Source organism: Xiphophorus hellerii, chromosome 18, assembly GCF_003331165.1.
Source record: "Xiphophorus hellerii strain 12219 chromosome 18, Xiphophorus_hellerii-4.1, whole genome shotgun sequence".
Taxonomy (NCBI): Eukaryota; Metazoa; Chordata; class Actinopteri; order Cyprinodontiformes; family Poeciliidae; genus Xiphophorus; species Xiphophorus hellerii.
In genome coordinates, this window is record NC_045689.1 from 2040917 (window position 1) to 2068201 (window position 27285).

Sequence of the window (27285 nt, forward strand, 5' to 3'; positions counted from 1 at the left end):
TTTTCTTCAGGAAAAAAAACAATAAGATGATTTTTTTAAATTTTATTTTCCATAGAGGAAAACAGAATAAATAGAATAATTAACTGTCTGCAGAGTGAAGCTGGTTGATAATCAATACAGATTATTGGTCATGTGATCAGGTTTCATTTCATTTCAGCTGTTTGAATTAGAGACGCTTTATTGTGGCGGTGCGTTCAGGGTCTGCAGGTTCCTGAGGATCTGGCTGGACCAGGTCCAGTTAGCGGGTTTGTTTCACAGTGAGGCGATAAGGCCGCTCCGGTGTTCAGGTCCGGTTCTGGTTCTGGATCAGAATCCAGTCCAGGTTCCTCAAACCGAGGAGAAGGGAAATCTGTCGCATTATTTTCATGAAGTTCTAGAATGTTCTGCTGTTTGCAGGCATGATGAAGGAAATTGTTCTGGTTCTGACCCGTCGGGGCCCCTGAGGGCCCGGACGGCCGTCATGCCGACACATTAACGTCCCTGAGCGCCATGGTGGCCGTCGTCCCGGAGGCAGAGGTCGTCGCCGTGGCAGCGGGGCTTTGCAGCGGCGAGCCGGAGGGGGCGGAGCCAGTCAGGATGGGCGGAACCGGGCCGCTCTGATTGGCCGGAGCCGAGCTGCTGGGGAACAGGATCAGCTGCAGCGTCCGTCGCAGGTTGGGATGCAGGCGGCGCTGCGTCTGGTAGAAGATCTCCACGGCAACGCACTTCATCACCCCAGCAACAAGGTCTTCATAAAGCGGCACGGTGTACATCCTGGAGGTCTGCAGGGAGCAGAAACAAAAACATGTCCTGATAGTTACTGAAGCTCTGACGCAGCGCTACGCTGCTAGTAGCACAGCTAACTGTTGGCTTAGCGCTTCAGCATTTCAATGAGGTTAGCCATAATTTGCCCAGAAAATATATTTAGGGGAAGCTAAAAACGTTTAGCATTTGTGCTAACTGTGAAATGACTGACCCACTTAACTTCCACTAAGTACATTTTACCAGATAAAATTCAAAGCGCTAAAGTAAAAATTAGCTCTGAGTTCATTAGCAAAGCTAATTTTTAGGTCATTGAATTGTTTTAAATAAATGTTCTATTTATTCACACCATGTTTTCCTCTGGTCAGTCACATAGTTTAACAATCTCTGGACAGTTTCAACAGAAACATTGTTTCTGAACCAAAATTCATTTCGCGACTAAAAAATCTAATCGAATTGAGAATCACTCAAAGATTCAACCTCTAGTCATTATCAACATGGTGGAAATTAGCATTATCTTCTACCAAATACCATGATGGCTTAGCACTTTAGCATTAGTGGAACTAATGTGTATGATTGGTGCTTTAGGGTTAGCGCTGCTAACTGTTAGCTGGCAGTGATCAGCACAGCATTGACCAAACACCAGCAGCCTGTTTCTGATGCAATATGGCTTCATGAATCGATTCTTTGCATGTTAATAAGATATTCAGATATTCAGATACTCTGGATCCTGAGGAGCTGCAGCGAAGCGTCGGTTGTTGTTCTTACGTGTTTGTGCAGGAAGGCTCGGACCCGCGGCAGGTCGGGGTAGAACGTGTTCCTCACCACCATCTGCAGCCAGCGGATCTGGACCTCGGCGTTCAGCCCGTCGAACAGCGCCGAGTAGCAGGCGGACAGATTCACCATCACGTCTGAAACACACAGCGGCCCGTCAGCGGCGCGCCTGGCAGCAGGTGGCGCTGCCGCCGACGTTAAGAGACGCACCGTGCGGCAGCGGTGAGTGGTCCAGCATCCGGTCCAGGAACAGAACCACCTGGAAGGTGCTCCAGGCCGACAGGTCGAAGGTCGCGAATGTCTGCTGGTCGGGTGGGTCGCCGCCTCTCCACAGGTCGCACAGCTCCTGCACCGGCCCGATCAGAGCGCCCCCTGCTGACAGGTCAGGCTCAAATGGAGGCGGGCCGCAACCGCTCAGCCAGCGCTCAAACTCCAGACCTGAGAACAGGAAGTGATGTCACAGAGCAGAAAGCAGAAGGAAGCAACGTGAAACCGACCAGGCGTACCTTCCCTCTGAGAGACGGCGGCGTCCTGCAGCTCCGGGAAATATTGCAGGAAGTAGGCGATGAGGTCCTGAGCCACAACGCTCTGAAACTTAAACTCTGAGATGTAGTCCTGCACACACACACACACACACACACACACACACACACACACACACACACCCACGCACACACACCCACACACACACACACACACACACACAACACACACAACACCAACACGTTAATCTTTCTGTCCTTGAGTCAGAGAGCAGATACAAAATCGAGGTCTAAGGTTCTGAACATCTCTGGAGTTCACAGAGACTTCCTGCAAACAACAAAGTGGAGGTTCAGGAGTGGCCTAGTCAAAGCCCAGACCTGTTCAGCTGATTAGCAGCATCCAGAAAGACACAAAAATACAGAAATTTGCACAGAAACATGAAGATAACGGCCTTAAAGCTGCAGTACGTGACGTTTATAATTTCTTTGTACGTATTTTTTAACCTGTCTCTGTCTCATGACAGATAATCAAACTCCTCTGTTAGGACGGGGCTACATGTAGCCCCGTCCTAACAGAGGAACAGCCTCTAAATGCATCACTGACCTTGAGGAAGCATCACTGACCTTGAGGAAGCTGTCAAAGCGCCGGATGTCGCCGCTGAGCTCGGACAGGTACGACACGAAGCAGAAGCCTTTCTCATAGGTGAACAGGTTCATCAGCGTGCTGGGGTTCACACCTGCAGGGGAGCAGGAAGGACCCTCACCTGTACAGCTGCACACCAGGGGTGTGTGGGAGTGTGTGTGTGTGTGTGTGTGTGTGTGTGTGTACCTGGCTCAAACTTGACCTGAAGCTTGCTCACAGGGTTGTTGTCTCCAAGGAGACGCAGCTGTCTGTGCAGAGCATCCAGTCGGACCACAGTCTCTAGACAGGTGAAGGCCTCACCTGGAGACAAAGGTCAGAGTGAAACCCTGACCCTTGATAATCCCCTGATAATCCCTGGTGACCTCTATAGGCAGATATGAAGCCCTGCCTTGAACGCACAGATTTTACTTCCGATATCTGAGGTTTGATATCAATCAGATACAGAAAAACAGCTGAATTGCGATAAAATGTTTCTTATTTTAGATATGGACATAAACAGGCCTGTCACAATAAATCCGGAAGTGATCTGCGCCATCTTGGTAGGCCAGCGCAGCACAAAGCACAGCAGACCCATGGCTTTGATACCAACAATGTGTGGACTCTTGGTCAATGTGTGAGAGAACGATACTGGAACAAAATGGCTGCTGTTGGGATCGACCCGTATGAGACGGGGAAGGAAAACATGTCAGACGATGTGGACAAGCTGCTTCCGATCTCCAATTATGGTTTAGTGAAACAAGAAGAGCTTCACATGGACGCATAGAATCAGTGTTTAATTTGTAAAGGATGGACAAACTCTGGGTGTGAATAACAAAGTTCTGGTGACTGGCAGAGTAAGAACATGTAGTAACAAACACGTAGGCTACCTGTCCGTTTTAGCTAGCAGATAAAAGCTACATTAGTTAAGCTAGTTTCACCAGTTTGGTACTAAGTACTACAGTAAATATCACTGATATTTATCTTAGTCTTACACAGAGGTGGGTAGAGTACTCCAGTAGTTTTAATGTACTGATATTGTTTATAACTTGTTTGTTGTTGTCATAGTAACTGCCTATGAAGATGGCTGTCGGTTACAGAGTTCACTGAAGTGTGACGTCACAATAAAATTATCTATTAATAGTATTATAAAGTGAGCTCAGTGATTTAAATTTGCATGATTTATTTGGTGTTTTGGCCTCAACTAAACCTTTTTTTAAAGTTTCTGTTTACAGAGACTTCATTTTATTTGTTGTTTTGTTTATTCATTTTGAAATATAAAATGTCTTCCAGTTCCAGTGTTAAATGCTCATTAGGATTTAAAGTTTATTGATCTTTGAGAATGAATTATTACATTTATTATCATTTTATTGGTTCAAAATGGTTTCAAAACAATAATATTATCGCTTATTGCAATAACTTCTAGGACAATTTATTGCCCAGTAAAATTTGTTGCGTCAGACCCTGAGATAAATGCAATGAATTACAAATCTATTTATAACTAAAATATATCAATAGTTTGGTCAAACATGTAAAAACAACTTTAATGTGTTCAGTCAGCAGTAAAAATAAATAATAAGCCGAAACTGAGAAAAATAAACTCCAACAAACCTTTTTTCAACTGCTTCAGAAAGTGCAATCAGGATTTCTAACTATAACGTGAAATAAAGCGTAGAACTAGACTGAGTAGATGTGATGGGCGTGGCCTCACCGTACGCCTCCGTGGTGATGCGGCGCTGCGCGTACGTGGCCAGGCCTTCGCTCAGCCACATCTCCTCCCAGGTGGCGTTGGTGACGGCGTTCCCGAACCAGCCGTGCGCGATCTCATGGATGACGTCGATCAGCAGGAACTCGCTGCTCTCCAGGATGGAGGCGATGATGAAGGTGAGGCACGGGTTCTCCATGGCAACGATGGGGAAGGAAGGCGGCAGGAAGACGATGTCACACCTGCAGGGTTCGGTAGCAACTAGTTACATTTACCCGAGTAACTTTTTTGAAAAAATTTACTTTTAGGAGAGTTTTTAGTTTTTGCTTTTACTTGAGTCGTTTTATTATGAAGTATTTTTACTCTTACTAAATTTCTGGATTTTCTTTCCACTGAATGAAAATCAAACATGTTTCAACCAAACGCAGACAGACACACACCTGCAGTTTCTGTTAAAGTTTAATTAGTTTTTATTGAAAGAAACTGATTTGGACATTTTTTATTTTATCCGATTTAGTTGCTTTTTGTTGCATGAATTATTGTCATTTGGTCCTTAAAATAAAAACATTTCTGCTTAACTTTATATTTTTGTCCGTCTAATGATGTAATTTTTGAATATTTATTGATAATTTGATCAGGTAATCAGTATTTCAGTAGATATTTTACCAAATACTTTTTTACTCTTACTTGAGTAATTTATTTTAACGGATACTTTTTACTTGAGCAAAAATATGTTGAAGTATTTCTAATTTTAATTGAGTTTAATGTTTGATACTCTCCCCCTCTCAGCCCGGCGCCACCTGCTGTCGGGTCGACGTTTGGGTCCATTGGGCTTCAGACTCACCTGCCCCACAGGTACGGGCCAAACAGGTCCTCTGCCACGCCCAGCCAGCGCTCCACGCTGCCCCCTAGCTTCTTCACGGCGCAGGACAGCAGGCAAGGCTCCGCCCACACACGACTCCTGCAGTCAGGACAGAGGAAGTAAAACAAAACAAAAAAACATGTTTTTACCCCCGACTTCCTGCTGGAGGAGGAAAAAAATGCTGGCTAAAGATGATTAGCATTCACTTTAGCTGAAAAGTTGTTGCCATAACACACTAAATATTAAATGTAACCTTTACATATAGGAGACAAAGCAACACGGTGCTTTCCTACTAGTTGTCCACACTAAGACGACCAGATAATGTCAGGAAAAAGTTATAATTAAGAAACACGACAGAAATGGACGCAGTTCAGCTACGCTAGCTTGACTTTGAGAATCTTAACGTGATTTTATGGTAAATTTAGATTAAATTAAAGTTTAGATTTTATCTGGAAAAATGTATTTAGGAGAAGCTAACTGTGCTAAATGTTTTCTTGTTAGCATAAATGCTAAGCTAAAGACGAGTGTCGCTGTTAATGTACTCACCAATGTTTGGACTAATTCAACTGATTAGTTTGGGAAATCAACACTTTCCAATATTTATCTTTTACACAACAATCAATATTTCAAATATAGTTTTTCTTGAGGACAGAATCATCAAAATTACAAGAATTTAAAATTTATAACATTTAACTAAGCATGACAAATTTATACGAGTTTCATTTTTGGAAATAAGTGACAAAAATATTGAACTTGTTCTCTATTCATTTTTTAAGTACTTGAATATGTTTATGAGGAATATCTGATTATCCAAATTTGATTAAAAAAATGTTAGCTTTGAATATTTTCTATTATTTTTTGCAGATTTTTTCCAGAAAAAATATCAAAAACTGACTAAATTAAAATTTTCTGAGTTGAGAATAAATTTAAACATCTGAAATATTTTCCATTGTTTTTCTCGTGTTCGGTCTCTGTGAGGCGCTGTAACGACCCATCAGAACCGTGATGTCACGGCGCTCAGGAGTGTCCGGGTGACCTCTGACCTGGGCCCGATGTCCACGTGCTGCAGCTCTCCGGCCACCAGCGCCACCAGGTAGGACGGGACCGGGAACTCCATGGAGAACTGGAAGATCCGGTCCAGTTTGGAGTAAGAGCTCCGGGAAGCGCTCATCAGAACCGTCACGCCGTCCGGAACCTGAGCAGGAAGTTCAATTTTATTTTCAACATGTCTTCACCAACCGACACGCCTCACCTCGCTGACCGGACCCGTCCCAACAGAACAGAACCGAACAGAACTCACCCGAATGGAGGCGGAGTAGGTGCTCTTCACCGCCGGCGTGTCGAAACACGGGAAGAAGGAGCGATTACACACCGAGTGTCCCTGAGTGAAGACCAGAGGACGGGACTGACCACAGGTCAGCTCCGAGTCCAGCCACCAGATCTGAGGTCACACAGAGGTCAGAGGTCACACAGAGGACAGGATGTCAGTCATTAGGAGAAGATCGGGTCTTCAGCAGGAACACGGGTCCAAACATCCAGAAACTCTGACCGGAGTTTTCTGCCTCAGTGACCCGGGCTGAGACAAAGATCAGAAACCAGTTCCAAACCAGTCTGAAAGCAACGCAAACCTGTCCCAGCAGTGTGAACACAGTACAGTTCCAAGTCCAAAACCAATCTGAAAGCAGTTTGAAAGAAAGTATGAAACCAGTTTAGAACTAAATCGGAAACCAGTTTAAAACTAAATCTGAAACCAGTTTGAAAGAAAGTATGAAACAGTTTAAAACTAAATCTGAAACCAGTTTGAAAGAAAATACGAAACCAGTTTAAAACTAAATCTGAAACCAGTTTGAAAGAAAGTATGAAACCAGTTTAAAACTAAATCTGAAACCAGTTTGAAAGAAAGTATGAAACCAGTTTGAAACTAAATCTGAAACCAGTTTGAAAGAAAGTATGAAACCAGCTTGAAACTAAATCTGAAACCAGTTTGAAAGAAAGTATGAAACCAGTTTAAAACTAAATCTGAAACCAGGTGAAACTAAATTTGAAACCAGTTTGAAACCAGTTTGAAAGAAAGTCTGAAACCAGTCTGAACCCAGTGATGCAGTAGGACCTGAACCAGTCAGAGGAAGTGGTGTGTGTTCTCACCGCCGGGCCGTCCGTGGTCGTGTAGCGGACGGTCACCTGGATCAGCTGTTCGGGTTGCACCGCTCCGGCCGGCAGGCTGATGACCAGCGAGGACCCGTAGTCGGTGAACGGGTCGACCCGGTAGGTGAGGGACGCCGGCTCCTCCGGCCCGTCTCCGGGAACCTTACAGTCTATGGAGTGGATCAACAGGGACGGGTGGGAGTCCAGTACGAGGGCGCTGACCCCCGGCTGGACCGGAACCAGGTCCAGAACCAGCCAGCCGCTCATCTCCTTCGCTGCAAAGTTCAGCCGCAGGTCCAGGTGAAAGTGGCGCAGCCGGAAGCTCCTGAAGTTGGAGGCCGACGCCACGTCCACCAGGGGGCAGCGCGCGGCGCCGGCCGAGGGCGGCTTGGGTTCACCGGCGCAGCGACCGCCGGACACCGGCAGCGCCTTCCGGCAGCAGCACAGCGAGGGCGAGGTCTGCGCGAGTTCTGCCATGTTCTGGAGGACAGCAGAACCGAACCGGGCCACGGATGGCCTAATCCGAGGTTAATCCCAGGTTAAACCTGGGTTCAAACCCGGGATTATCCCAATTCAGACCAGAACCAAACCCGGTTTAGACCTGGACTGAAACCGGTTTACACCGGTACAAAACCCATATTAGACCGGGATTAACCCAATTCACACCAGAACCAAACCTGGTTTTGTACTCAAGCTTCTTAAATCCTGGACTAAATCCAACTATGTTTGACTTAACCTGATTTGGACCAGAACAGAACCAGATGTTTTTTTTAGTTCAGGACAAGCTTGACCTTCGACCCAGGAAGTGCATCTACTGGGTACCAGTACACCCAGTCCAGACTGAACCCATTTTCAATAAAACAGGACCACGAACTAGAACCCAGTCCTTGTAAACCGGTCCGGTTGTAGCCTGCTTTCCGGGACCCAGTCAGCCTACCGAACCGATACCGAGTCCAATTCACCTGCAGCAGAACTTTTTCCACTTGAACTCTGATCCAAACACAGTTTAGCGAACTGTCCAGCCCAGTTCTCCGGTCCGCACGGCATTAAAACCCAGTGAATAGGTCCGACAGTGGCCCAACGCCAGAAAGAGTTCTGCAAAACGGAGCCGAACCGAACTGGGTTAAAGGGTTCCGTCCCCTTGTCCCGGTTCCCCGCAGACAGAGTTCCGGACCGTTAAGTAAAATCCATCTGGACGGAACCGGACCAGCACCGGCTCCTCCGCTCCCGGTCCGGCTCACAGAGGCGGGAAGGTTCCGATGGACCGGCGCCAGAGGACAGAGTGTCCCCGGAGAACAAAGACCGACGGAGACCGGAGGACCGCGGAGGACAAACAGGAAGTACCAGAAAGTTTCTGCTGGCCGCCAGAGGGCGCTGTGGGGGCTGGGAGAGGAGAGGACAGCCGGGAGACAGGAGAGGCTGCGGGGGACAAACAGCCGTCCAGTGGTCTGTCCGTCCGGCCAAGAAATTATAAATCAATTCATTACGGTTCAACAACGAGCAATGAAGAAAAAAGAAAAGAAAAATTTAAACAAAAAACAAGGAAAAGAACCTCTTCCAGAACCACTTACCTGTTTGACCGAACCTCTCATCACAATATGGAGCTACAAAGGAGCGTAAATTTGTCCAAAAGAAGAAAAAAAAACAACTCTGAAAATAAAAAAGATTTGACACTGAAAAATGTTTTTGAAACAGAAAAAAAGTTTTAAACTGAAAAATAAGATTTAAAATTTAAAAAAATTTGAAAGAAAAAAATAAATAAAACTAAAAATATTAAATTAAAAAAAATTTTGGAAAAAGTTTTTTAATTTCAAATCTACTAAAATATTTGCACTGGAAAGTAGACAGAACATATCAGACAAAAGTGTTTTTACAGTGTAGCTTAAGTTTTTAATTCTGTTGTTTCGCTTTTCACTTATTGTTGCTGTGTAAAAAATTAATTTAACAGATTTATTAACAGACACTTGAAGCCTCTGATCTGGTTTTGCGTTTGGACTTGTTGGCCACCGTACCGGCAGGTTTTACCCCAAAATGAAGGCGCGGGTCGGGAGGAGTGTGTTAAAATGCTTTTACTGGTTTTGTTCATCGTGCTCTTATAAAAATACAGACACCAACACAGAGACACTTTGACAAAGGCTGATCTATCACAAGAAGATTCAGATTGAAAACGTCCCATCACTCTGCGGTGATCCGAGGCGGTGACGTACTCATGACGTCACAGCAGAAGCAGCTCCTCATTCCGCTTCTCAACACGTAGCGGCTCATTTACAGTGACTGTACAGGTGGAGACTGTGTGCGTGCTGCCCCCTGCAGGCACACAGCAGAAACTGCATCATCACGGCAGATTCCTGTGCAGTAACAGTGTTTTTCCTGCAGGGGGCAGCAATGCCTCCGTCTGAAAGGCCAAAAGTCTTTAAAGGCAAAGAGGTTCTGCTCCTCAGACGTTTAAATGATTAATGACAGCTCTCTACATTCCACATTAAAGCGCATCAGGCTGATTATAACGGATCTGACACGGAGAACAAACTATTACGTCATCATTTGCTACAGCTGGAGACGCAGAAGCGTCTCTGCTATTCTCCTCCGACAGTAAAACTAAGACTATTGAATTAACACCTTCACATCGGCAGATGTTTCATACCAGGAGTCTGCAACCGTCAGTCCAGCTAAATAAATAAAACTCTGAAAATGTTACATCTTTAGTGGAAACAGAACAAAAATGTTTAAATAAATAGCTACTGTAGGAAAATTGTGGTGATTCTTAAGGAAGCAACATTTTATGTTTTATGTTTTAAAACAAAAGGAAAAAAACAAAACATTTAATAAAAAAACAGGGTTGATTAATTTTATTCCAGGGGATGTTGATTTTACGACAGAATATTAGCACCATGTTTTAAACATTTAAAAAAAATAAAATGTAATAATGAGAATAAAGAACAATGTTTCAACCTTATTCTTGTAATGTTACAAATTTATTGTCAAAATATTGACTTTATTCTCATATAATTTTATTCTCTCTTAAAAGTGTATTCTCAGTTTTATTAATTTTTTGCAGGCCCAGTTTTCTGTCATGTGACATAAACCAAAACAGCACTTAGTTTCCAACGTAATGGTGAGAAAAAATAATAAATATTCCTGATATTTGTGTGAATTTATTCCATGTAAAAAATAAACCCAATAAATTCATAAAATCTGTCTCCGGAGCCACAGGTTGCAAACCCCTGACGTGTACAGACAAGAAACCACAGGCTTTGACCTTTGACCCCGCCCACCTCCGCATGCAGCCAGTCACACGGTGCCGCCTCATCAGAGCGTCAAAACGAGTTCAACATAAATAAATAAAACCGAGCAGCACCGAGGTGTCTGAGAGCAGCTTCCTCCTCATCCTCATCCTCGGACGGACACTTTGCTCTCTGCGGCCGCCAGCATCGAACACAGACGAGAGTTCTCATTGGCCAGCAGCCGCGCCGGCTCGTCGAACTCCGCCACCTGAGCCAATCAGAGACAAGCAGGCGTGTCACAGCGGGGTCTCCAGAGCAGCAGGTGTTCTGCGTCCCAATTGGCTCCTACCTGTCCCCGGGTCAGCACCATGATGCGGTCGGATGACAGGACGGTGTGGAGCCGGTGGGCGATGGTCAGCGTGGTGCAGTCCTGGAACGAGCTCCGGATCGTCTCCTGGATCAGGAAGTCCGTCTCCGCGTCCATGGCGGCCGTGGCCTCGTCCAGAACCAACACCTGAACCAGAACCGGCCAATCAGAGGGCAGCACACAGGCAGGGAGTGGGACAATGGTTCCGTCTCACCTTGCACTGCCTCAGCAGAGCTCTGGCCACACACAGCAGCTGCCTCTCCCCCACCGAGAAGTTCTCTCCGTTCTCCACCACCTCCGACTCCAACCGCTGAGGAAGCTGAGACACCTGAGGGGAGACGGGAGGGCAGACAGATTAATGTTCAGGATTATTTCTAACTGGTTTAGTCATTTTGAGTAACAGAATTGATTTAATTTTCACTCTGGATCCAGAATCCCCCAAAAATTAACCATGGCGTTCCCCCAGGTTCTGTTCTCGGCCATTTAAAGTTTTCTGAATCAGAAATGTTGTTGTTTTCTTAAAGGGGCAGTATTATGTATCTACCAGGCACATTGTGCTATTTCATAGCACAATCAAGTAACTGTGTTACCTTCAGTTGTTATAAAAAATTAAATATGACTTTTACCTAAATTTTACTTCCCGATTTAACGCCTTGAAATAATAAAAGGTTTTGTCCAACAGTGAACCATGAGTAGCAGGAAGGTTTTGTATCATCATTCTTCTCTCTCAGAAACAGAAACTATTCCAGGGCATGTAAACTCTTGCCCCGCTCCGGTGCGGTCCGGTGAGGATCCACTCACCGACTCCTTCATGTGACTCCTCTCCAGAGCGTCCCAGATCTTCTCCTCGCTGTACTGGTTGAACGGATCCAGGTTGGACCTGCAGGAACATAAATTCTGTTCTGATCTGAGCAGCAGAAGGTTTTCACGCCCCTTCACGTTCCCACACAGTTTGACATGTTAAAGGTTTTACTCTAGATCAGACTGATGTACAGTTTGCTTTAGGAAAACCTTCATACTGACATGATTCATGCTTTGATTCATGTTAATCCGGTACGTCTGTGTGTACCGGATCAGCCCGGTACCGGACTGATCCAAATCCCTCAACCAGGATAACAGAAGAGCGACTGACAAAGAGACATCCGAGAAAAACAAGACAGGAAGTTCTACCTGACTGTCCCGCTGAACAGAACCGGGTCCTGTGGGATGATGGACAGTTTGCTGCGCAGATCGGCCAATCCGATGTCGCTGATGTCGATGCCGTCGATCAGGATGGAGCCTCCGGAGCGCTCCACCAGCCGGAACAAGGCAACACCCAGAGACGACTTCCCTGCAGGACCAAACCCTTGATCTCAAAACATGACCTCTCGGTGCAGTTCCTCTGTCTCACCGTCCCAAACACCCTGCCTACCTGATCCGGTTCTGCCGATGATGCCGACCTTCTCCTTTGGTCTAATGGAGCATGAGATCTTGTTCAGAACCAGAGGGAGGTTCTCCTGGTACCGCATCTCCACATCCCGGAACACCAGCTCCCCCTGCTGGGGCCAGTCAGGCGGAGGAGCCCGACCTTTAACCCGGGCTGGAGCCTCCTGGGACAGAGACTGAAGCAAACAGAAATCAGCCTAACATCTGGGTTCATCAGAGACACTAGGAACACCAGTGTTCCCAGTTACTGAGGAAACAGCTCCCAGTACCTGGATGTAGTGATAGATTCTCTCCACGGAGGTGAAGCGAGCTTCGGTCTCTGAGGCGAGTCGCACCGTGAACTGGAACAGTCCTGTTAACTGGCAGAGACACAGGTTCTCCTTCAGGATCCGAAACAACCCCAACAGTCCAGCAGACACATCCCCAAACTCTGGTCCAGAGCAGACCCCAACAACGGCAAAGAAAACATCTCCTGGTGCCGAACCACAGATAAACGAGTTCAACAAGAGAAGAAGAACTCAATGAACCTGACAACCTTCGTCTGGACAAACCGCTGAGGAGCCCGAAGACCTGATAGATCAGGAGGTCCACTCATACCATTACAGTACGAGTGGACACTATATGGGGTTGAATTATCTTTCTTTTCGTAAACAAAGAAGCTCCGCCATGTTGCTACTACACTCTCTTATCACGTTATCCAGTGAAATGTCCACTGTTGATGGCACACGCTTGGTTCCCCAAACTGGTGAAAACGGCTGTCAACTTTCAAACTACTGAAGTTCAAAGGCACCTGAACTGAACCAGTTCAAGAAAGTGGAAACACACTAATAGAAGATCCTGGCTGACGGACTGAGTAGAACCTGTTTTCTAGAGCAGTTGATCATAGTCCCGGTCCTCAAGTACCCTGTCCTGCATGTTTCAGATGTGTCAAGCAACCACCTGAATCAGATGGTCCAGGGGTTGGGGAACATTGTACTAGAAAAAGACACCAGACAGAATGGTTCTGACACTTGTTCCTTCAAAGAGATTTTTCAGACAGGAAAGACACAGATCTTACTGAATATGATGTTCGATTGCTGTTTGGTCAGAACAGGTTTACGGGACAGAACTTAAAGGTTTCAGTTACCTGGACAGCGTAGGAGATGGCAAGTCCGGCGTAGGCAGGGGGGATCTGTCCGTGCATCAGAACCATCATCAAGGCCGTCATGCTGATCAGAGACACGCTGATGATATCCAGACGAACCGCCAGCCAGCGCATGGCGCAGCTGAACAGGTAGAAGGGAGACTGGTTCTGGTCTAGTAAAAACTGGTACCTAAATAAACCAGAACACAGTAATCAGATCCTGAGCACACGATCTCTGGATGTCAGGGCAGTGGTTCTGGTTCTGACCCTGACCTGCGGAGGAAGTCCTGGCCACGGTCGTAGGCCTGCAGAGTCGTCAAGCCCTGGATGCTGGACGTGATGTGGGACATGAAAGGGGACATCGTCAGATTGTCCAGACGTTTCAGCTCCCGGATGAAGACCTTAGAGACGCTGTGGAGAGCAGCAAAGCCCAAGACCAGAGGTCCAACAGCCACTAGGAACCATGGGAAAACATAGCTGATGACACCCAGACAGAAGAAGACCAGGATCACGTTCTGGATAAACATTTCCGCCTGGAAGGGCAGCCGGGTGTCAACTTTAATGAGACAGAGACAAAACCGAGTCAAGCAAAGACCAGAACCCCAGAAAATGCTCCAGTCCTGCTAACCTACTGTACCTTCATCCATGTCCTTGGAGAAGCGATTGAGGATCCATCCTGTAGGAGTCATGTCAAAGAACTTCATGGGGCAGCGCAGGATTTTGTGGAAAAGTTGGTCATGCAGTTTAGAGGAAGCTCTCAAAGTTCCCTAGAAAGACACAACCAGGGTGTTACCGCTGAGAGAAAGGGTACCTGCAGTCTGTTGGGCTTCATGTGGTGTAAAGGACCCTGAGACCAAACAGACTTCCTGAAAGACACCATGTTGCTCCTCACGTTGTTGTACCCCGACACTGAGGAATGCTAAAGATCCGGCCTGTCAAGTCTCACTGGGGGAACCGCGTTTCACTCTGACCTAAAATGGTCTTCAAAGGGTCCAATTCCTTCACACCAGTGGTGAGCACTGCTAACAACGGCTAACAACAGCTAACAATGGCTAACAACTGCTAACAACTTGAAGAATTCTTACCAAAACTTTAACACAATTATCAAACTTTGTTCAGCTGAAGTAAATTAGCACTTTAGCCTTAATGTGGAAAAAATTATTAATGGCAAGCTAAGTGCGCTAAACATTTACAAAGTTAGCAAAAACATTAAAGTGCTAATCAAAGAAGTAGCTCCGGTAGTTTACCGGCCGAAACGGGAGACTTGACAGGGACACCTCTTCTTAGCTTCCACTCCACCTACGAAAAAGTCTCTGGTGATGTTCAGACACCTGGACTGCTCCCTGCCTAAAGCCGACCCACTGAACCCTCTGGGACCTTTAACTGGACCGGACCAGGAGTCTGGGCTCTGACCTTGACGAAGGCGATTCCTCGGATGAGTTTGAAGATCAGCATGACTCCCATGGAAGAGGCATAAATGACGGCGTACTGTTGCATCTTGGGATTGTCCTTCATGCTGACACTCATTGCTGAGCTGTTGCCCACGGTGACCGTGGTGTTCTAGAAACCAGGAGAGGGGAGTCAGAGGAAGAGGCGACGATGGTGATGTGAGAAGGAGGAAGTCAGGCGACTCACCCCGCTGCCCTGGTTGATCCAGTAGCTCAGCCACCAGTGACAGAAAGCCGCACTTCCCACATTGAGAACAAACAGAACCAGGATCAGCAGGCAGGGGGCGGAGCCTCCGCAAGCCGCCATGTAGACCCGGAACACGGGCCAGGGCACGGCCCCGTACTGCTGCTCCTCACCTTGGAGAACAGCAGAACGTGGTCAGAACAGAACAGACCGGGTTAGGGCTAGACGAGTCGGTAATGAAGTCAGTACCGTTGTCTTTGACAACCGATGAACTCTTCTTCACGGATCCTGGTTTGGTGTCGGCCGGTTTCCTCTGAGAGCCGCCCTGCTTCCTGCTGGGGACCTGAAACACGGAAAGGGTGATTCAGACAGATGGACTCAGGACAGACGGACTCAGACAAATGGACTCAGACAGACTGGTACCTACGATGGGCGGGTCCCCCAGCTGGAAGTGATTGAACATGGCTGCATAGTCTCCATTCAGCTTCATCAAGTCGTCATGGTTACCCTGCTCCACTATGCTCCCCTCCCTCATCAGAATGATGTCATCACAATCCACCATGTACTGCGGACACACAGATATCTCCATGGTAACCCTATGCAGTGGACGGACATCTGTCAGAGTCTGGAGGAAGGCTACCTGCAGCTGGTGGGTGACGAAGATGACGGTCTTGTTGTGAAGCTGCTTCTTGATGGCGTTGCGGAAGATGTGATTGGCCACGTGGGCGTCCAGAGCGCTCAGAGGGTCATCCAGGATGTAAACGTCCCGGTCGCTGTACAGCGCGCGGGCCAAGCTGATCCGCTGCCGCTGGCCGCCACTCAAGTTGGCGCCGCGCTCTCCGATCTGATTGGACAAATACGTTTGAGGTGAGTGACAAGATTAATGTTGCTGTTTGGGTTAAAGGGATTAGAAGTGACCAATGATTTTTACAACATAGTTCAAATATGAGGCAGATCTAAATTCAGCTGTGTCCAGATCTGGTTCTAAGACCAAATTAGGAACAACCAGCACTTGCCTTTGGTTCCTAACCTGATGAAAAATCAACCAAAGGACTGATTTCAGTTTAGTATGAACTCAACCAATACAAACCATTGACAGGTTTAGTCTTCGAAGGAACAAGGAAGTAGAAAAACAGGACTGAGGTACCGGCTATCTAAGACACATTCTAAGACCCGACTGGGAAGGGTCACCATTCGTCTTTGGTTCCTAACCTCAACAACCTTCAATGAAACCAAGTTGTTAGAAACCAGCATTAGAGAGTGTTTGCCTGGGTTAAAGTTTGATTAAAGCAGCTGTGAATGTTCTTGGAGAGTCTTTCTATAAAAAAGCCGGAAGACGTTTTTAACTCAGTTGTCTGCTTCAGCACCTCAATCTGCCATTAGCTTTGTTTCCGCCATGCACATGTTTTAAGTTTCACTCCCTCAACTGGTGGGTCTGTGCCTTACCAAAGGCACCAAACGCTGAAAAGTGCAGACCTCCATCTTGAAGTGGAGGACTCTCTCTGGTCCATGCTAGTTAGCAACCTCTACTTCCTGTTTACTACAGCCATACTTGGAGTGGGTAGCCTGGTTCATTCATTCCAAACCAGTAAACGGAAACATGACTAATTCGCTTTTTCTTTTTAAAAAGTCCGTTCAAAATTTGCTTGACAGAGAAACAGGAAATGACATCACCTCTGTGAGGTCGGCATTGGGCAGCAGAGCCAGGTCCAGTTTGAGGCAGCAGGCACTGAGGACAGACTGGTACCTGCAGAGACACAGAAACGGTGAGTCTACCTGTGGACCGCCTCGTCCTGAGTCCAGGTGTCTCCGCCTCACCTGTCCTCCTGGTATTCCTGTCCAAACAGGATGTTGTCTCTCAGCGTGGCGTTCAGGATCCAGGCCTGCTGAGCGACATAGGCCATCCTCCCCCGGACCGCCACGCTGCCCTCCAGCACCGTCATCTGCCAACACACCAACCAGTCAACAGCAGTCCCCACCAGCTGTCTGCTGGGAACACTGGGACACACTGGGGACGTCACCTGTCCTAAGATGGCTGAGATCAGAGAGGTCTTCCCACTGCCGACGCAGCCGCAGACACCGAGCAACTGTCCCTGGAGACAGTCAGAGACACAGAGTGTAAAGGACAGGAGGGTTGTCAGAGGCACAGAGTGAGACACACCCACCTGCTGGACGTTCAGGGTAATGCAGTGCAGGGTGCTCTGAGGACGCTGAGAAGGATGGGGGACTGCCAGGAGGGGGGGACAGCTGTCCTCCTCATCCCCATCTTCCTCCTCAGGACTTGAATCTGCGTCTCCTCCCAACAGGGAGCCGGTCACCTCCTCCTTCTCTTCCCTGTCCTGGAGGACACCTGCATCTCTGCACCTGGACATGAGGACATGTTGGACCTGAACCTGTAGCTAGTACCGAGGCGGTTCTGTCAGGTCTGTCTGGGTTTACTTTTCTCTCTGTCGATGCCGGCCGGCTGCTCGGACACACGGGCTGGCCTGGGCACTCTGCCCTGCGCCTTCCCATCCCAAAGAGGCTCCGCACATCTCCACGGCAACCAGAGGGTCGCTAGGCAATGCTCGGACACTGTCAATCTCCGGCAACAAGAAGAGACTCTGAACACAGACACAGAGCGGTCAAATTAGCTCAATCTGGCACCACAGCTCTGCTCCTCAACAACCTGATCAGTCACTCTGCAGGTAGGTGGCGCTACAACATCATGGGATCCAGTGGAAGCTAACACTGATGTACTATGTCAACATGGTATCTTGTGAAAGCTAATGCTAAAGCATTACATTAACATGGTATTTAGTAGAAGCTAACGCTAATGCACTATATCAACATGTTATCGAGTAGAAGCTAATGCTAGCATTATATCAGCATGGTATTTATCGGAAGCTAATGCTAAAGTGCAGAAGATATTGAACTGCTGTATAAAAAGTCTTCACCCATTTCAAAATAAGAGCATAAATACAAACATGTGACTGCTTGAAGAATTACTAACAGTTGATAACCAAGACTTTATTCAACAGAAAGTTTACAAAACAGCAAAGTAAATTAGTGCTTTAGAATTTAGGTTGAAGCTAAATATGCTAACTGTTTTCAAAGTTAGCAAAAGCTAAGCTAAAATGTACCACAGCTATTACTAGAAGAACCAATTTTTAGCTTAGGGCTGAGCTAAAAATTAGCTGCGCTATTACTGGACTAGTGAAAGGTATTTGGCAGGATGTGTCCGATGGTCAGTTCCGTACCTTAAATCTCTCCACGGCCACCGAGGCCTCCGACAGGGACTTGACAGAAATTGGCGTCACTTTAAGGGCAAAGGTCATGGCGTTGAACACCGTGACAACAGTGAAGGCCTGGAAAAGAGGGCGGAGTCAACAGGCGGGTGAAAGGGTGAGTGGAGGTATGTGAGCTGACATATGGCGGTGTTTGGAACCTGAGCGGCTGTGAGGTCGTATCCTAGCAACATATGAGTGGAGAACGTCACAACGCTGGCGATGACGACCACGATGGGAGCCACGCCCACCGTGATGCTCTGGAAATACCCTGTGAGCTCCAGCAGGCGCCGCTCCTCATCTCGGATCCCTGACAGGAAGCACAAACAGGTCACAACCTGCGTTACCGTGGCAACAGGCAGGAGGAAGGCTGTCAGGAGACCTCGTACTTTGGACGTCCCCTGAGAAGGCTTTCACCCAGGCGTACATCTTGATGAACTTGATGTAGCTGAGGATCTCGTTCATCTTCTGCACTCGCCCGTCGGTGACGGCCACGCCCTTCCTCCTGAAGTACGCCGTCATCCTGGAGCTGAACATCTGGAAGCAAAAATATTTATTTTACATATAGTCATATTTAAATTATTTACAATATCAATAAAAATGTTTGTGAGTTTTAAATTGCTTATGGTTACATTTGTATTTGCCAACATCTAACACTTTGCATGGAGCAGCTGTCAACATATAAGGGATTTTCCATTGGCATCAATGAGTACATTCTATTTAATTCTATTGTTTTTGGGTTATTTCTTTTTTTCAATGTAAAAATAAATACATGAAAAAAACAGCAATATACTGGACACATTAATGTCTCTTTGTTGTTCTTCAGGATCCTTTGCAGACCGACAAATTAAAGCACAAATTATTATGAGTTTGACTTTGAATCGAATTCTGAGTAGTAAAAGATTCCCAGCTCTTTACTGACCATGGTGGGATAGAAGAGGATGAAGACGGAGGATCCCAGCAGCGATGTTGGACCCAGGATGTACAGGTTGTACGCGACACCGAGAACGGCCAACAGGGGGCCACCTGCTAGCAGACTGCCCACTGCCGCTGCGTCAAACATCCGCTGCCCGTCGCTGGAGCACATGTTGATGAGCTGAGTGTGAGGAATAACTGAGGTTAAACCCGTTAGCGGCGCCGTTAGCTTCCTGTGAAGCCACCAAGCGGCCCGAGAACCAACCTGGCCCACAGACTTGTCCCGGACGCTGCGCAGTCGCAGGATCTTCTCAAAGGCCAAGCTGAGCACAGCTCCTCTCAGCCTGCACCCGGTCCGGTAGTTCAGGGCCCAGGTCAGAGCCAGAGACCAGGACCGCATCACCTCCGTGGTCAGGAGCCCCAGAACCAGCAGCAGCCCGTAGGTCAGGTCCGATTCCTCCTGCTGGGTGTAGTCCAGCAGACGCTTCACCACAAACGCCTGGAGAGAGAGCAGAGCAACGGTGAGTCTGAGAGCACAGAACGGGCACGATAAGAAAAACCAGGGGGAGAACCAGAACCGAAGAGAACCAGAATCTAGGAGGCCAAATGGTGATGGAAGATAGTTACAAGGCCTCAAGACTCTGATAAAACAGGGTGAGAAGATGACAAGAACCAGGTGTGGCAATTAAATACTGGGACAGGTGTGGAAAAAAATAGAAGCAGGTGTGGTGATTGAAAACAGGAAGTAGGTGTGTGTTATTAAAATTGGAAGTAGGCGTGGTGATTAAAAACAGGAAGTAGGTGTGTGTTATTAAAAAAAACAGGAAGCAGGTGTGGGTAGGACTGGTTTCGGACTCTATCGGCACAGACCCAGACTGTGGATCTAGTGACCAGCACAGGTAACCGGTAAAGGTGTGTGATGTCAGCTGGTGGAGACTCACCGGGCCACTGAATCCGGCGAGCTGAGTGACGGTGAGGCAGAGGATGGACAGGAGGAGCCGGGCCCGGCAGAAGGTCCAGACGACCGAACACAGGGAGGCCTCGGTTCCTTTGGACCTCTGCTCCTCCTCCCACAGCGTCCTGAGCCTGGACAGCCACAACAACCACTCACTTGCTGAGCTAACTCACACGGAAAACACCGGAGCGCCACCCACCTCATACTGTTGTCATGGCAACGCTCCTTTGGCGCCACGGGCCAGACGTCCTCCAATAGGAGCTGCCCTTTCCTGCGAGCTTGCAGAGCCAGAGGAGTCAGCCAATGAAACGTCATGAAGGAGAAAAAACCTGCGCTGTCGACTGGGTGGGCACACCTGAGGAGAGGTGTGTGTTTGAAAAATGTCACTAGATTTGTCACAAGTTGCTCTTTTCAAATAGTCACTAAATATGCTAGTCACTTTAAAAAAAAAAAAAAAACGTTGCTGGATTTGTTGCTAGTAAGAAAAAAATCATTAGATTTATCATAAGTTACTTTTTTGGAAAAAAATGTATCAATAAATTGCCAGATTTGTCGCTAGTCGCTGTTTTGAAAAAAAGAAATGACTAGATTTGTCAGTAATTGCTGCTTGGGGGGAAAAATCTGCTGAAATTGCCTGAAAAGTTGTTAATTATAGTTAGAATTGTTTTGCTAGGGTCAGACATCCTGATGCTCCTCACCTGTCAGCCTTCTGCTCTGTGGCTCCGCCCTTTGCCAGCTCTTCGTCATGGCAACCAGCTGGTCGGTCCTCAGACAAACCCAGGACAACCTGGAAACACACACACACACCCCAACACACACACACCTGAGCAGCAGGTCAATCAAAGACATGCTCATTTGTGGGTTTTGTGATCAAAACCGGACCTGGTTCTGGTTCTGAGTGTATTTAAGCTGATTAAGGCCCTCATAAAGATAGAAAAAACAGATTGGACCGAGTTTTGGTTCTGAGTGTGTTTACAAAGCTAACTGTCCTCATAAAGACAGAAAAACCAGACTGGTTCTGGTTCCGATAGTGTTTATGCAACTATCGGTCCTCATAAAGACAAGAAAAGCGGACCGGACCAGGTTCTGGTTCTGATGGACCCAACACAGACAGGAGGAGCGTCACATTGGGCTGAGGGATGATCTGAGCATGCTCAGAGGGAGTCAATCGGACTGAGCACGTGCAGAGCTCACGTTCCTGCCCCGTGACGATGTCACGCTCTGATGCAGCCAATCCACAGCCTCGCAGCGTCTCCGCTCCAGCCAATCAGCTCGCGGCTCGGCGCTCAGTGTGACGAAGTGGGCGGGGCTTCTTATATAAACAGACTTCAGCTTTGTTCTGAGCTCCTGTCCGCAGACTCCTCATCTCAGGCTTTTATTTTGAAAAACTTATCAACATCACCGATTGAGCATCTTTCTGCTCATGTTGTAGGGATGAATCTATGTTTCTGGTGAACTTTCTGAAGAATATTTCTTACATTTAAATCTTTTAAAGCATTCAACAGGTCTAAATCTGTCCTCTGCTCTGATTGGACGGTCTGCTGTGATCTGTTCTCACCTGGTTCTGGCTGACCTCTGACCTCGGCGGAGCGTCGCAGGAGTTCTGCGATAGACCCGACTCGCTCCTTCCAAAGTCATGTTGTTTCATCGTCTATCAGACCACATGGAGGCGTGACCTCTGACCCCGGGACGCTGAACAACAGGGGAAAATACTGGAAAACGTGCAAATAAACAAAGAAAAACATCTGATTATTACAGTAAAACTTCATAGAACACAACAGGAACACATTAACATCACTGCGGAGGGATCAGGGGTCAAATTTCTGCTTCAGGTGAACCTCCAGGTGTGTGTCAGGTACTGCAGTACAGCAGCTGGAACACTGTGTACGGATACTACAGAGTACTATGAAGGACTCCTTCAAAATAAAAGCCTGTGATGCTGCGCTGATGACCGGAGCTGTCCGTCCGCGCGCTCGAACCCCACCAGAGATCAAACACCCGACCACCTTCACCGGTTCTCACCTGTCCGTGGGTGCGCGCGTGTCCGTGTCCGCGCGGCACTCTATCCTCTGCAGCTTCGCTCAAATGATGCTGCGGCTCATCACTTGAGCCCCGGGGCGGGGCATCATGGGAAATGGAGTTACGACGCAAAAGATGCGTCACAACCGGAAGTTAAGGGAAATTATAATTAGCCTTTTATTAAGGTGGTTCAGAGAGGATTTAAGGTAGAGAACAGTTAGAGAACCTCTTCTTCTACTGCGATGATAAAGTTTGGACAGAAACATTTGAAATAAATTTATCTTCTTCCTGAAGGATCTTGTGCAAATAACGCAATGGCGCCCCCTGCTGTCCGAGTCTCTCTGAGGCGACTTCAGCCGGGAAACAAACTGGTTTATTTCTACGAAGGCGTTTTAGGGACATTTTAGACAGAAAAGTAGGAAATTTCCGCCAATAAATCTCAGAAAATTCATAGGAAAAACGCAGAAATTTCAGAGCCTGAGAAGTTGAAGATTTGAAAGAAAAATGTTTTTGAGACTAGTCTCAAATTTTTTTTATGAAAAAAGCAAACAAAAAAGATTATATACATAAAAAAAGAAATTTCAGTTTGAAAAGTTGGACAATTTGCAAAAAAAAAAATACAAAAATTCAGATTAGTCTCAGAAATTTTCTGGAAAAAAAAAAAATCCTAGAAAATGGAAAAAAGTAAACTTTAAGTTTAAAAAGTTGTTGGAATAAAATCTAGAAAAAACAAGAACATTTGAGTTTGAAAAGACAAAAAATAGCTAAAAACTCAGAAATTTGGAGAATCTAAAAAAATGTAAAAATTAAGTCCTTTTCTCTGGCAAATTTTCAAACTCAGAAATATCCTTTTTTCTAAAAAAAAAAATCTATTAATCTCAAAATTTCTGAGTTTTTGGTAGAAATTCACTTTTTAATTTTTTTTATCTCTACAAACATAACAATTAAAGTAGATCTGTAGAGTGAAGTCCTTTCATTAATGTTTGAAAACCCAAAATGTGTCAGTATTTAGTGTTAATATTTTCTACATGAGAATATAATAGAAACAGCCTTTATTGTCCCAAAGAGGAAATTCAGGTGTTCAACGTTCACAAAGTGGTAAAACATATAAAAAGATTAATAACATATTTTATAAGACTAACAGAAAATACTGAGCAGTTACTAGAAGTTGTGATGTGGAACCGGGTCGGACAAAAGAACAAAAACACACAGCAGTTTGGCGCTGATCAGTTTATTGATCCGTTTTTATCATTTCTGTACAAACATGATGGATCGTCTTCACACCCGAGACGGATACAGCATCTGCAAAGACAGGAAGAGACACCGTCAGAATAAAAGCACCGGGACTCCTTCACAATAAGAGAACACCAGATATTCCTGCTGTAACAGATCAGAACATGAAACCACAGTTCTGGTTCCAAAGAAGTAAAATCAGGATTTAAATGATCAAACTGAATTTATTTTAAAATATATATATAAAAACCAGAGATACACCGAAAGAAAAATCCAATATTGATTGATTTTAAATATTTCCTAAACTTCTGAGAAAAGCAGAAAATACAACAGGACAGAAATAATCACCTGTTAATATCGGCCGATCGTTATTGTGCATCTCTAATAAATATATTTATTATTCAACAGATTAAGAATAATTTCTGGATGTTTTGGTAAATAAAGAAAATCCGTAGATATTGCAGCTTAAAGTTGGAGGTTTATTTATAAAATCAGAATCAGATGTTTGAAATTCTGGTGGAAAAAGAACAAGAGTTGTTTTGATTTGTTTAATCTGAAGACTGAAAAATAATTAAATTCTGTTTCAGTCAAACATTGAACCATTAAAAGTTGAAACAGATTTTTACAAACAGATGCGAGTCCAATTTTTAGATTGTGGTTTCGAAAGATCCAGTTCTTTCTAGAGCAACAATGGGAGTCAAACTGGCTGATTTTAAACTGATTACTGATCAATTATATTAATTACAAGTAGAAATTTAAATTCAACATTTGTAGAACTATGACTGTTACCAGTAAGAAATTCGCTTCAGATTCCTTTAAATCTCTGATTTGTTCTCAGAACGGTGGGCTAACCTATTAAATGTTATAACAGCTTGCCATAGAGACTCTCCAGAACATTTAAAACTGAGTTGAAGTCCTTTACCCATAATTCACTGCTGCATGTCATGTTTTCAATGTTGAAGTGGAAATATCGCAAAAAATATCAGTTTTTAAATGTAAAATAATGAAATGATTTGTTTTTCTGTGCTGTTCATGTGTGAAAACGACCAAATTTTCCTCTGCTTTCAACAACTCAAAACAAAGACATCTGAACAGCTAAATATCTCAGCAATAATACAGATACTCTACATTCAAAATAGCACAAAAGCCAAAGCGGTGACCGGTCCGCCATGTTGGATGTTGTGGTTCTGAAGTTGCTGACGCAACAAACTCTCCTGTGTTTGCAGGTTTGTAACTCAGACCGAGTTCACACTCTACAGAAAAATCACAATTTCTGCATCTGAGAATCCTGAAAAATGTATTTTAAAATGTGTTTCAGTTGAATACTGAATCCACCGTCTGCATGTTGAATAATTCTATGATTTTTTCTTTTTTGATTCAGAAAAGCCAGGCAGCTAAGCTAACTTCATACTGGTAAACTAAGTTACAAAATTTGATGAACAAACCGATTTTTGTTTAACTGATTGAATTTGATCCTGTATGGAACCTTAGAGAACAGTTATGAATAAACGTCTTTTTGTGTCCAGTCTTTTTCTCTTTCAGTCGCATCATTGAAACAGAAACTATAAACAGCTTGAACAGAAAAATTTGTTTCTGGATCGAAACGTGAAAATCTGAATCAAATTGCTGCTGCAGCTGCGTTTCCACTTGAAATGTGCAGAAAACTGTCAATATTCTGACGTTGAAAAAATACGATTGCAAAATTAAAATCACATCAATACATTGTTCACACGATAAAACATTAAAAATCATGCTGATAATACAAAACAGCTTTTATCGTCGGGATTGTTAGAATTACTATTTTCTCTACAGTTTTTTCAATAAATATCAATCCATCTGAGAATATGTGAGCAGTTCAGGGATATAAATCACATCTTGATGTGCCTGGTGGCCTAAAGAAGCTTGTTGCACAGGAATGTTTTAAAGAGCTGGGTTTGTGTTTGTGGAGCTACGATTACCATGAAAGTCTTACAGTTAACTGAAAACAAATAGAAGTGACGATAAGAACCATTTATTATCGTTGTGACAATAAATCATGATGAAACTTTTAGTCCATATGGCTCAGCTCTTCTGTGATGAATGTTAACGCTGCTGGTGTAGAGCGAGTTTTGGAACTGCACCAACCCAACTAAGAAATGCCTGAACCAGACAGAAGTCTGATCAGAACCTGAGCAGAACCTCCAGGAAACCGCAGCAGCAGCAGAACTCACCACCCGGATTCGGTGTCCGATGGCCTTGGCCGGCAGGTTGCTGCTGAACTTGGCTCTGACCATGCCGCTGTTGCCGTGGGCGCGGGTCACCTTCCCCCAGATCACTCTGGTCTTGTTGGGCTTCCCGCCGGGCGTCACTGTGTTCCTGCACACACACACACACACAGTTTGAGCTGAGGCAGCGGTGGCTGCGTCATGATGCGGGCGGTGGCGCTCACTTCTTGGCCTTGTAGACGTAGGCGCAACGTTTGCCCAGGTAGAAGTCGACCTCATCCCGGCTGTAGCAGCCCTCCAGCTTCAGCAGCGCCGTGTGTTCGCGCTGGTTCCGCAGCCCACGCTTGTAGCCGGTGAAGATGGCCTTACTCCAAAGTCTGGGGGTCAGAGGTCAATGGCTCATTTAACACATCATAACTCACAAACACCAGTTCCTGAATTTCTTTTTAATTATTAAACTTAAGCAGAAAAATGAGGGAATCTGAGGATAAAAAGTTAAGTTTTCATTCAGCTCCTCCAGAAAAACGAGACAAGACCAGAGAACTCACCTTCCAGGCATCGTTTGTCCTCTTCAGGTGAGTTCACCTGCAAACACACAGATACATTAGAGCAAATCACAAACATGAAGACACAGAGCTGGATGTCATCTGATCTGAAAACCTCCAGAGGAACCCCAGATGTCCTGCAGCATCTCTGATCTGAAGCTAATGCTAAACCTCCCTCCGCTCTGGGCTGTTTGACCGTTTATTCCGGGCTGCTTTGATTTGGAAACCGAGCTCGTTTCAAATGAGGATCCATTAGAACCGGAACTAACCAGAGATGAGTTCGGCTACTCATTTTCTAGCATTTATCCAGATTATAGCGGAATTGAACCCAACAGGACAAGCAGAAACGTGGGGTAGCTAAACGTCAGAGCGGATGGTAAGTCCTGGCCTTTACTGATTTATAACGAAGTTCGGCAGTAAAGCTGAACGTTTGTGACACAAACAGATCCCGAATCTACTCTGAAGACCCGAGACCCCTCCGCCTCGCTCAGAAAGTGGTTAATAGCTGCTTAGTCCCCCTGCAGCGGAGCGGCTGAGACGTAATCGGCTTCGCTAATTTCTGTTAGCTTTACTATCCGATTTAAATCTCCGCCATCGGAGATCACACCGCTGACATAATCACCCCGAATGAAAGAGGACAGTCTTCTCCCTCTAAACAAGTGAGTATTTAAATCAGGTAGGCCAATGTGTGGCTGATTTTCAGTTTTAATCGGACAGATACACACTTACCTGCGAACAGTCCACAAAGATGGAGGAAAAGGCAGGACCCAAGGCCTGCCGGGTAATCGCAGTCCAGGGAGCTGCCCATTAGGATGCCTGATCAAAATAACAAAAACACCTCTTTTAAAACAAAGAATTAAACATTTAAATGTTTAATATTAACTACTATCACCATTAATGAAAATAAAAACTAAATAATCAGCTGTGAAATTCTTACGTTCGTGTACATCATCGCGATTTTGCAGTTGTAGTAAAGGTTTTAATTTATCAGACTTAGTTTCTAATCTTCTCGGGGTGTTGGTTGGTTGGGAGCGTGTTGGGTGGTGTGCAGT

General features: G+C 45.7%; 3 protein-coding genes across 4 annotated transcripts; all 3 read right to left on the minus strand.

The window, feature by feature from the left end:
• Nucleotides 1-27: 27 nt before the first annotated feature.
• rnpepl1 (arginyl aminopeptidase like 1) lies at nucleotides 28-8644 on the minus strand. Its single transcript, XM_032590993.1, has 11 exons — nucleotides 7329-8644; nucleotides 6484-6624; nucleotides 6227-6378; nucleotides 5166-5282; nucleotides 4328-4563; nucleotides 2827-2940; nucleotides 2622-2734; nucleotides 2022-2130; nucleotides 1726-1953; nucleotides 1510-1652; nucleotides 28-761 (listed from the first exon to the last, which is right to left on the minus strand). Exons 1-11 carry the CDS (start codon nucleotides 7803-7805, stop codon nucleotides 459-461), a joined length of 2133 nt encoding a protein of 710 aa, XP_032446884.1. The 5' UTR covers nucleotides 7806-8644; the 3' UTR covers nucleotides 28-458.
• Nucleotides 8645-9379: 735 nt separating this feature from the next.
• abcc5 (ATP-binding cassette, sub-family C (CFTR/MRP), member 5) lies at nucleotides 9380-22373 on the minus strand. 2 transcript variants are annotated; one of them, XM_032590914.1, is made up of 30 exons: nucleotides 22255-22373; nucleotides 21791-21944; nucleotides 20931-21019; nucleotides 20432-20587; nucleotides 20219-20363; nucleotides 19543-19776; nucleotides 19285-19458; nucleotides 18752-18899; nucleotides 18524-18672; nucleotides 18336-18443; nucleotides 17536-17699; nucleotides 17262-17460; nucleotides 17118-17189; nucleotides 16915-17039; nucleotides 16771-16843; nucleotides 15737-15940; nucleotides 15524-15661; nucleotides 15346-15439; nucleotides 15100-15269; nucleotides 14878-15024; nucleotides 14102-14231; nucleotides 13738-14020; nucleotides 13468-13654; nucleotides 12611-12700; nucleotides 12328-12517; nucleotides 12087-12246; nucleotides 11718-11796; nucleotides 11131-11244; nucleotides 10899-11063; nucleotides 9380-10817 (listed from the first exon to the last, which is right to left on the minus strand). In XM_032590914.1, exons 2-30 carry the CDS (start codon nucleotides 21878-21880, stop codon nucleotides 10716-10718), a joined length of 4179 nt encoding a protein of 1392 aa, XP_032446805.1. In that variant the 5' UTR covers nucleotides 21881-21944; nucleotides 22255-22373; the 3' UTR covers nucleotides 9380-10715. The 2 variants fall into 2 exon arrangements, with proteins under 2 accessions (XP_032446805.1, XP_032446806.1); XM_032590915.1 differs by lacking the exons at nucleotides 21791-21944; nucleotides 22255-22373 and adding an exon at nucleotides 21115-21352 and having other exon boundaries at nucleotides 10716-10817.
• Nucleotides 22374-23466: 1093 nt separating this feature from the next.
• On the minus strand, nucleotides 23467-27052 carry rpl35a (ribosomal protein L35a). The gene is made up of 5 exons (XM_032545026.1): nucleotides 26963-27052; nucleotides 26237-26273; nucleotides 25913-26065; nucleotides 25695-25839; nucleotides 23467-23553 (listed from the first exon to the last, which is right to left on the minus strand). Exons 2-5 carry the CDS (start codon nucleotides 26245-26247, stop codon nucleotides 23530-23532), a joined length of 333 nt encoding a protein of 110 aa, XP_032400917.1. The 5' UTR covers nucleotides 26248-26273; nucleotides 26963-27052; the 3' UTR covers nucleotides 23467-23529.
• Nucleotides 27053-27285: the final 233 nt, after the last annotated feature.

Excerpts from the sequence above, each read along its gene's own strand:
- rpl35a (XM_032545026.1), bottom strand. Across the intron at positions 25,840-25,912 it reads TACGTCTACAAGGCCAAGAA|GAACACAGTGACGCCCGGCG; the intron begins GTGAGCGCCACC and ends GTGTGTGTGCAG. Across the intron at positions 23,554-25,694 it reads TCGGACACCGAATCCGGGTG|ATGCTGTATCCGTCTCGGGT; the intron begins GTGAGTTCTGCT and ends CTGTCTTTGCAG.
- rnpepl1 (XM_032590993.1), bottom strand. The coding sequence starts at position 7,805 with ATGGCAGAACTCGCGCAGACCTCGCCCTCGCTGTGCTGCTGCCGGAAG. Across the intron at positions 5,283-6,226 it reads CACGTGGACATCGGGCCCAG|GAGTCGTGTGTGGGCGGAGC; the intron begins GTCAGAGGTCAC and ends TCCTGACTGCAG. Across the intron at positions 1,653-1,725 it reads CCACTCACCGCTGCCGCACG|ACGTGATGGTGAATCTGTCC; the intron begins GTGCGTCTCTTA and ends TGTGTGTTTCAG.
- abcc5 (XM_032590914.1), bottom strand. The coding sequence starts at position 21,880 with ATGAAACAACATGACTTTGGAAGGAGCGAGTCGGGTCTATCGCAGAAC. Across the intron at positions 19,777-20,218 it reads TCGCCGGATTCAGTGGCCCG|GCGTTTGTGGTGAAGCGTCT; the intron begins GTGAGTCTCCAC and ends CTCTCTCTCCAG. Across the intron at positions 18,444-18,523 it reads ACGACCTCACAGCCGCTCAG|GCCTTCACTGTTGTCACGGT; the intron begins GTTCCAAACACC and ends CCTCTTTTCCAG.